The 9414-nt window shown below is 31.3% G+C and overlaps 1 protein-coding gene across 2 annotated transcripts; it reads right to left on the reverse strand.

Moving 5' to 3' along the window:
- Window positions 1-2890: 2890 nt before the first annotated feature.
- On the reverse strand, window positions 2891-5003 carry LOC120086293 (uncharacterized protein At1g01500-like). 2 transcript variants are annotated; one of them, XR_005484183.1, is made up of 6 exons: window positions 4570-5003; window positions 4429-4484; window positions 3746-3878; window positions 3368-3450; window positions 3158-3286; window positions 2891-3072 (listed from the first exon to the last, which is right to left on the reverse strand). XR_005484183.1 is itself a non-coding variant. In XM_039042855.1 (5 exons), exons 1-4 carry the CDS (start codon window positions 4618-4620, stop codon window positions 3191-3193), a joined length of 336 nt encoding a protein of 111 aa, XP_038898783.1. In that variant the 5' UTR covers window positions 4621-5000; the 3' UTR covers window positions 2905-3072; window positions 3158-3190. The 2 variants fall into 2 exon arrangements, 1 of the variants encoding a protein (XP_038898783.1); XM_039042855.1 differs by lacking the exon at window positions 3368-3450 and having other exon boundaries at window positions 2905-3072; window positions 4570-5000.
- Window positions 5004-9414: the final 4411 nt, after the last annotated feature.

Consider the following 9414-nt stretch of genomic DNA (forward strand, 5'->3'; position numbering starts at 1 on the left):
GAATATTTTGTGTCCATAGATTTATCTATTACAAGTAAATTGATCCTTAACAAGTTATTCGTAATTCAACTGGATCAAATTACCATTTCACCAATGTAATTACCTCTTACTCCTTAAATACCACCGATCCCTTTAATGAACAATTTATTTATGGTCCTACCATAAACTAAATCCCACTTGGGGTATTGAGAGGGTGAGTACCCTTCGTTCAAGACCTAGAATCTAACACTTAAGGGAACAAATAATCTACTTACCATAAAGGCAGGAAGGAGTGAATTACATCTTGTTTAGTAATGTTCCTAGCTTTTCACTTGGACAAGTCCCCAAAATGGTAGGCTTATTGAGTCGGCGACTTGAATCACTCTCACCCATACAAATCAAAGGACAACCCTCATAGACAAGAGTCCATAGCTCACTTAGGATTGAGATCGGGTTACATATGGTCATCCTATGAAATATTAAACTTTTCACTCAACAGTGTTACAAAGAGAGATTAAGTATTTTGCAGTCCGGTCTTATACAATCTCATTGCATAAGATACTATACAATCTCATTGCATAAGATACTTTCACTCGCATGTCTCCACATGAATGATTTAGATCACATCGTAGTAACACTTACAATATTTGTAGCGGTTACAAAGTGGATCGTATCCATAGTATTACCAGGATAAGACATCCAAGTCTATCTATATACTATAGACCTTTTAGGTTATTATATGAACACAATCCACATGTATGTCTACTACACACTGTCCAATGCTCATGAAATAACCTTGGATTTTCTTGTAATGGATAACTAATTATTACATATTTAACTTAATCAATTATTATATCAAATAAAAGGCTTTAGGGCATAAATCCCAACAATCTTCTACTTGCATTAAAGTTGATCAAACATAAGCTGAGAGACATATATCCTAGAGCATCTACTTGCCTAGCACATAAGAGACAATGTCTCGTAGTTCTAGATATTCTAGGCGACCCCCATACACTTTAGCTTAAAAAGTTCTTTTACATAAACTAAAATATATGTCATCAAAACCATCTTGGTCACAAGCATGACATTTTCTCTCAATCGGTCTTTAGTGTTTTCTAATATCCTCAGTTTCGTGTTTGCACCATTATTATATCACAAAGTGTGATAGACTAATTCATATCTGAAATAGCTTTCAAATTTTTAAGGATATACTATGGCTACGCAAAAGCAACCCATTATATAGGTAGGAATTGCCTGAACCACACTCTTGATCAACACTTCTTTTCCTCTACAAGTAAATATCTTTGCTTTCCATCCCTGTAAGGATTTCCAAAACCCTTTCCTTTATGTTACAAAATTCCAAACTCTTATCTCTTGAGAATGACAAGGGCATACCCAGATACGAACCAAACGAATTGACCCTAAAAACATTTAAAATCGCCTGAACGTAAACAGATTTTTCTTGATTCACATTTAGAGAGAAAAATATACTAGATTTTTTAAAATTCATGCACTGACTCGATGCTAACTCGTAACACCCTAAAATCTATTTAAGCTTCTACCGTTCCTCAATTGAGGCTTTGAGGAAGATAAATAAATCATCTACAAAAAAAAGGTGAGAAATAGATGGGAAAGAAATTTACCTAATTGGATTCTAGAGATCTGACCTAAATCAAATGCCACATGGACAATAACAGACAGAACGTCGGAGCAAAAAAAAAGAAAAAGGAATGAAGATAGAGGGTCATCTTGTCGTAGTCCTCTAGTGGGGGTAAAGTGTTGAATCGGCTCTCCATTGATGAAAATAGAAAAGGTCTGCATAGTAGTACATTATCAAACCCCATAGCTAACATGATTCCTTTAAGGAAAGGCCGCTCTGCTCTGTCATAAGTTTTACTCATGTAAAGCTTTAATGTTGGACCCCTTTTTACCCAATTTTTTTTTATCTCAGGAAGTGCAAACACTCATGACTAATGATCGCATTGTCAAATATAGACCGACCAGCTACAAATGCCGACTGGGAAACAGAGATTAAATTTGTAATTTCACTATAGGAAACATATATTCTAAAAATTTTAACCACGTGCGATGCACATGCCTCTTATCTAGTTTTGAAAAATGTTGAACATGATATGGACTCATCAAATATTAAATTGAGAGTTCATAAATCTATTTGATATTTTTTAGTTCATAGAGCTATGAGACATAAAAATCGAAAGTTATTTATTAACACGGTTTAAAATTTTTTGACTTTTTAGACACAAACATAAAAGTCGAGAGACTAAATTTATAATTCAATACCTATATCCATATATATGACTATGTGATGGTAAATATTTCTTCTGATATGGGATAAAAAAGGCCACTTATTATGCTTTCATTTTTTAGGGCCACTTATTATGCTTTCATTTTTGTTAAACACATTTAAATCGAGTCATCATTTGTCTTCGAGAGATATGATGGATGAGACACTAGAAGAATTTCGGGCTTTAATGTCGGTTTTAAACCGACATTAAGATAGTGTTATTAAAGCCCTTTAATGTCGGTTGTCTTTAATGTTGGTTTTAAACCGATATTAAAGGGCTTTAATAACACTGTTCTTTATTGTCAGTTGCAACGGACATTAAAGCCCTTTAATGAAATTTGCAGCCGACATTAAAGCCCTTTAATGTCGGTTTTAATGTCGTTACAACTAAAGCCTAAGAATCAAATGAAGCCCTTTAAACTGATATTGAAGCCAGAATCTGTCCTTTTTATCAGTTATTGTCCGTTTTTTTAAATTCCGTTGCCAAATCCATTTTTTCGGTCAAAGTATAACATGACACATCATCATCGAACGTTGTGGCTATGACATATTATTCATGTATGGATTGTAAATCTATTACATTTAATTCGCAAATTCTGCTATAAAATTATATTTAAAAGGCCATACAATAATTCAGGCCTTGAAAACAGGAATTACAAGTAATACAAACATTATGAATTTACTGTCCCTCTCTACTTAGTAAGTATGAATCCCTTCATAATTCTTCTTGAACAGACCCCTCCCCCCAACTTCAATAGTGTCTGGTTATAGGCATCTTTGTCTGACCACTGTTGTTCAAAGGATCACAAACAATAAAGGTTTAAGACAAGGGATTGAAAGTGAAAATATGATCAGAATTCATATTCAACTAACCGTGTTTATTGGGAATGTGCATAAATGGTACATTCAAGGAAAAATTCTTGTAGTGAATGTGTTGGATTTAGAGTTCCCCAAGAAAAAGCATAAAGAGGTTGCGATACCAAATCTTCTCCTTTGTTTCACCTGCATAACAAAAAAACTCAATAGTTGAATAAACGAGAGAATCTTCTTTTTCAAGATCTTGAAGAAGAGAAGCTTGATTACCTAGATATGAGATACAAAGACGATGGAAAATTTTCGGCAGCATAACGATGCTACCACTACAAAACCAAAAATTTACCTTGAACCTGTTCAAAAAAACACACTCCCAAAAATATTTCACAACCACTTGTTCTCAATGAAATTATCAGAATTTCCGAAAAATGAATATTCAAGAACACATACATCAATAAGTAAATTTAGCTCACAATGTACTTCAAATCTCAAAAGTTGTCACAAAAACTACAAAAGTGCATGAATAACCCACAAACTACCACAGTGCAACCTACAAACTCGAGCACCTTGATTAACCCCAAAATTCCTGAGCTCACAAAACGCCTAGAGAATTGAGAACAAAATTATAAGAGGAGAACAACATTTGACCTGTACATTCTGGTGCCGAATCAACCCATTACTTCCATTCTCCTCCTTTCCAACTTCTTCATCCTCAGGAATTGCATCTAGGACACCTTGCCTCAAGTTCCTCCGCTGCGGACTAACCTGAGTTGTCTGCTCACTGGCATACCGGAACAACAACCAACACTAGTGGAGGTTATAAGTTTGCAAATAAATTATAATCATATACTATGACTTCTTAATGGAAAATCTAGCCTCATCGAGCAAATATTACAGAATACAGGAAAACATACAAAACCAACAAAACAAGTTAAAAATGTAACCTCGGTCATCCATACAAAAAGAGCTCCAATCTAAAATAATTGAGCTTATTGAACAATAACACCACTAGACCTGCACTAACTATGGACCTATTCAAATTGAAAAAGTCTTACAGGCAATAATATATTTATTCATCATCATAATATAATACATCAACATTCCAGTAGTAGTTAGGTAAACCATTTTCTTTAGAAGAACGGTAAAACAAACATAAATCACTTTCCTTACCTCACAACCATATACATTACACTCGTCCATCATAGACAGAGAGCCGAAACAAGTCTAAAAACACAACTGTTTGTATCAGACAATAATTCCTATAACAAGGTAAAACTGAAGGAAGTGCAATTATATGAACCAGAAGAACTCAAAAAGATGATCTTGCATACTTGGCTGAACTGGTAAGATAGATACAGGTCCTGGAACATAGTGAAGTTAATAGAACCTGGAACACAAGAAGACAAATAGTCAAACTCAGAAAGAAAAACATATTTTGAAATGAACACTGAGATAAAGTCCAAGATCCAAACTTCTTCCCGCAAATCAGTAGGGAATGTAGCAATGATTGAAGAATTGTCCATGTCAAATCAGTAGATCTGCACGGAGAGACGCGAGCCTGGCGGAGAGACGCGAACGAGCAGCAGATCTGGCGGAGACATGCGAATGACGATGGAACGAGCAGCAAATCCAGTGGAGACACGTAAACGACGACGAAACGAGCAGGAGATCCGGTGGAATGACCAGCAAATTTGAGTGATTGGGTGTGGCGGCGCGGGTTGCACGACGAGCAAACTTGCATGGAGGCCAGATCTACACCACGACGAACTCTTCACCCACGATTAACGGAGGAATGGCAAGGTTTTGGAAAAGAGGAGTGAGAAAGAATAGGGTCTGAAGAGGGAAGTGTGCGAATGAGAGGAAAAAGAAAATAGGGGGAGAGTGAAGAGGGAAATGAAAAAAATGGGGGAAAAATAGAAAGTGAGAGGATAAATTAAGCGGGTTTTTAATGTCGATTTAAAACCGACATTAAAGGTACCCTAAACCGACATTAAAGATCCGCTTTTTTTAAAAAAAAAAAAACCGACATTATACATCCGATTTCACTTTTTTCAACCGATATTAAAGCCCAAAATTCTTGTAGTGAGATGAAGCTTGAGATGACCTCCTTGTCACTTGTCACTTAAAATTTTCAATTGGATAGAAAATTTGAAAACAAGGGATTCAATGCAAATGTAGTTGTATTTCATGTTTTTATATATGCATTTAGTACCAAATCCAAAAATTAGATTCTAATTTAAACAAAGGTTTAAAATGTGTTTGATATTATATATTTATAAATAACAAAATTAGTTGTAGTTACTCCCTAATATTCAGTTGACAATTATTAATTTTTTTATGAATGTGATTTATGTTAAAAAAAAAAAAGTGATATAATTATTATTTTGTAATATTATATAGTTATAATACATTACATAATACATATTATATTTTTTAGAAAATGAATTGAGTTTGTAACATGACATATTGTATTTCTTAATGTTTTTATCTTTATTTAATTTAATTCTACATTCTAAAATTCAAAATTCAAAATCTAAATATATTGAAAATATGTTTTTTTAGAATTTGCATTGTTTGGATCACAAATTTCAATAACAGTTTTCAGAAATAGAATCTTGGTTGACTGCCAAACACATATTTGCTAAACTCAATAGATCTAAAAACATAAAAATTAATCTGGATTCTCTACCAAATTATTCCTAAAAGTTTTAAAAACTCTGCAAATGAGTTAGAGATGAATATATATTATTATTGGGGTTTATGCCCTAAATCTCGTGGTTTGTAATGTATAAATAAAATCCATTTATTTAATAAAATAAGGAGCTATGTTATTTGACATCTAGACTTATGTAACTTAATCCAATAAACTGAGATTCAAGATTGTTTAATGTAACTTGAATAGTATGTGGTTGGCATACAGTGGATTATGTTCAAGCGATAATGTAGATGGTCTACCGTATATGGATAAGATTGGGTACCTTATCTTAGGATTGGCAACGGGGATCCCATCTTCATCCCGTGAAGGTATTTCTCCTCATCCTCAGTTTTTTTTTTTTTTGTATATATATAATTATTAAATATTTTTAAAATTAATATATAAATATATTTATATATATTTATTTGTAAATTTATATATATATATATAATAAAAAAAATTAATCGGAGTCGAGCGGGGCGGGATTAACCCTTCTCGTCCTCGATCGGAAACTCAGTTATAATCCCCTATCGGGACAGGGATCTGCGGGGATTTTTGCCAACCCTACCGTATCCTAGTAATACTATGGATATGACCCACATTGCAATCGTTACAAATGATTTGATCCAATTCGTTTATATAGAGACATGCGAGCGGAGGTATTCTATACAAAGAGTTTGTATAAGATTAGACTGTGAAATAATTAATCTCTCTTTGTAACACCATTGACTGAAGAGATTAATATTTCATAAGATGACCATTGTAACTCGATATCAATCCTTAGTGAGTTATGGACTCCTGCTTGTGAGAGACTGTCCTTTGATTTGTATGGGGGAGAGTTACCCATGTCATCGACTCAATAAGCCTACTATTTTGGGAATAGGAGCGAGTGAGGAGCTAGAAACATAGCTACACAAGATGAAATTCACTCATTCTCGATTTCAGGTAAGTAGATGAGTTGTTCCCTTAAATGCTAACTTTAGGTCTTGAACAATGGGGCACGTCCTCTTATTGGCCCGAAAGGGATTTTTTTTATAATGACTTAAGGAGCATGAGGGAATTACAAAAGTAAAACGGTTATTTGACCCAGTTATAATTATGAATGATTTGTGAAGAGTGCAACAAGTGCAACTATAGATTTTTAGTGGAGTGACCTATAGTTAAGGAATGTTGATTAATTTAATTAAAGAGTTTAATTAATTAATCATGGATCATTGGAGTTTCTAATTTGTAGGTCTATTTAGGTCACTTTGCTAGCTCACAAACAGATAAAACAAGGATTAAAGAGTTCTGAAAAAATTTGAAGTGTTCAAATTGTATGGGAATGTATGTTAATTGTATATGATAAAATTAATGTAATGTATATAAATACATCATAATATAGTTAATTTTGAATAAGATTCAAAATTAAATTATATAATATGAGAGAATAATGTATTTGAATATGATTCAAAAAATAAATAATATAATATGAATGAGATTCATATATGTATATATTTTGAAACATGATGAGATTCATATTAAAACTATAGGTTAAAATTAATTTGATTGAGATTCATATTAAAACTATAGGTTATATGAGAGATATTTATTTGAATATGGTTTTAATATGGTTTTAACTAAATATAAAATAATAAATTAATTAGATTACTTAATTATTATTATTTAATTAAAATTAATTAATTAGATTAAAATTATTATTTGATTTAATTAAATTGGGTTTAATTTAAATAAAATAATATTACGTTAATTCCTCTCTAAGGAAGTGGGGAGTTACAGAGGAGAGTTACAACTCCCCTCCCTATTCTTGTTTTAATTACAAAAATTTATGCAATCTTGAGATAGTGGTTTTTTACGTGAAAATCTCTCTCAAGAAAATCTCAACTTACAAAGAAAAGTTTTCTGCCTGAAATTATCCTCTCTCTTCCAAAAAGGAGTGTGTGTTCAAGATCTGAAGAAGAATTTGAAGAACGGTCTTCAGAGGTAAAATATTCTTCCTCTGTAATTTTATGCTTACAAGCATGCTTAAACTTTTATCTTTTTCCTTCTCAGTAATTCTAAGTTTCTAAATCTTAATTAATGGCAAAGGCGATAAATTATTTCCGCTGGAATTCAATTTCTTCTATTATGGTAATTATTATTTTTAGATAAAATATACATATGATATAAATAATTTTTATGAATTCTTTTTCATATTATACTTTGAATTATTTTCAACACCGGTGTAGTTTAATTAATATAAACTTGTATCGTCAATTTTGGAGTATGAGATTTGATCTCAGTGCACGGATTTTAAGAAAACCAAATATTTAAAAAAACGTGGAATTATTATTATATATAGCAATGAAGACCTATGTTGAGTAATTAATTGCCTTCATTTGGTCTAAAAAAAAGAACATCCATTTCTGGTGAAAAGTGAGTTGGAGTATATTGAAATAGAAATTTAATTAACACTAATGTTGACAGTTAGCTGGAGTGTATGTGGAAACTAATTTTTATATAGATGTGGCAAGAAATATGGTGATAATTATAATCACACTCTCAAACTTCTAATTATAAAATAAGAGTCTTCAAATTTATACAAATATTAAAATTGGATCCTAAAACTTAGGATAACGTTGTAGAAATTTTACAATTATGTAAGTTTTTAGGCTCCAATTTTAACAATTGTATAAATTTAAGAAGTCAGTTTTTATAATCAAAAGTTTGAGAGTATAATTATAACTAATATAATATTTTAGGAGTGGTTTTTGCCATTTGTACAAATAGATTAATGAGGATTGGTGAAAGTATGCAGGCAAAGGGCTGAGGATGCAGGTGGTGCATGTTGTTGGGAGTTCAAAACTTGCTCTCACATGGGTATGTTAATTGGTAAAAATAATTATCCCAATTATTAGGGAACATTTTGAGTTAAATGAAAAATATATAGTGCTGTGACTTAGATTTAAAGTTGACAATATATTACAAAAATATCATTCATCTTACCCAATGATATCAAAGTCATACACAAAACTTAAGTGTGAGTACCTGTAAAATGTTTCAACAATGAATAATTTCATTTATATATCAAGATTATTATTAGAGAATAATTCTTTATAAAAATAATTGATGCAACAAAAAGGTATTTACGTCAAATCCATAGTAAACTAAGAAATTTATCCCTAAAATAAGAAAAGATTCTTTGAAAGATTCAAATGTTCTATATTAAAAAATATAATCAAAAATTCCCTATTACAACTCTAAATTATCTATTTATAGACTTATAAAAATAAAAATAATTAACTAATTAATTTCAACTAAACATAAGTAATCTAAAGTACTAACTAAAGTAAATATTGATTCAAATATACTCTAATTCTACTCATCAATATTATCAATGAATTCAAATTTAATTTAAATGGGATACCCACTATTTTTTAACGTATAATATTAAATTAAAATGAGATTAGATTATAAATGTAAACTATTTATTTTAAAACATTAAAGGTTAAATATCGTCCCTAAACTTTCATGGAAGTAACAATTTAGTCTATGTACTTTTAATTTTGTAACAATTTAGTCTATGTACTTTTAATTTTGTAACAATTTAGTCCATAAACTTTACTATGTAACAATTTAGTCT

The sequence above is a fragment of the Benincasa hispida genome, chromosome 9 (genome assembly GCF_009727055.1).
Source record: "Benincasa hispida cultivar B227 chromosome 9, ASM972705v1, whole genome shotgun sequence".
Classification (NCBI taxonomy): Eukaryota; Viridiplantae; Streptophyta; class Magnoliopsida; order Cucurbitales; family Cucurbitaceae; genus Benincasa; species Benincasa hispida.

Coding starts and splice junctions, on each gene's coding strand:
- LOC120086293 (XM_039042855.1), bottom strand. CDS start 4,620: ATGGACAATTCTTCAATCATTGCTACATTCCCTACTGATTTGCGGGAA. Junction 4,485..4,569: donor CTACTGATTTGCGGGAAGAA/GTTTGGATCTTG, acceptor CTTGTGTTCCAG/GTTCTATTAACTTCACTATG. Junction 3,287..3,745: donor TTCGGCACCAGAATGTACAG/GTCAAATGTTGT, acceptor TTTGTTATGCAG/GTGAAACAAAGGAGAAGATT.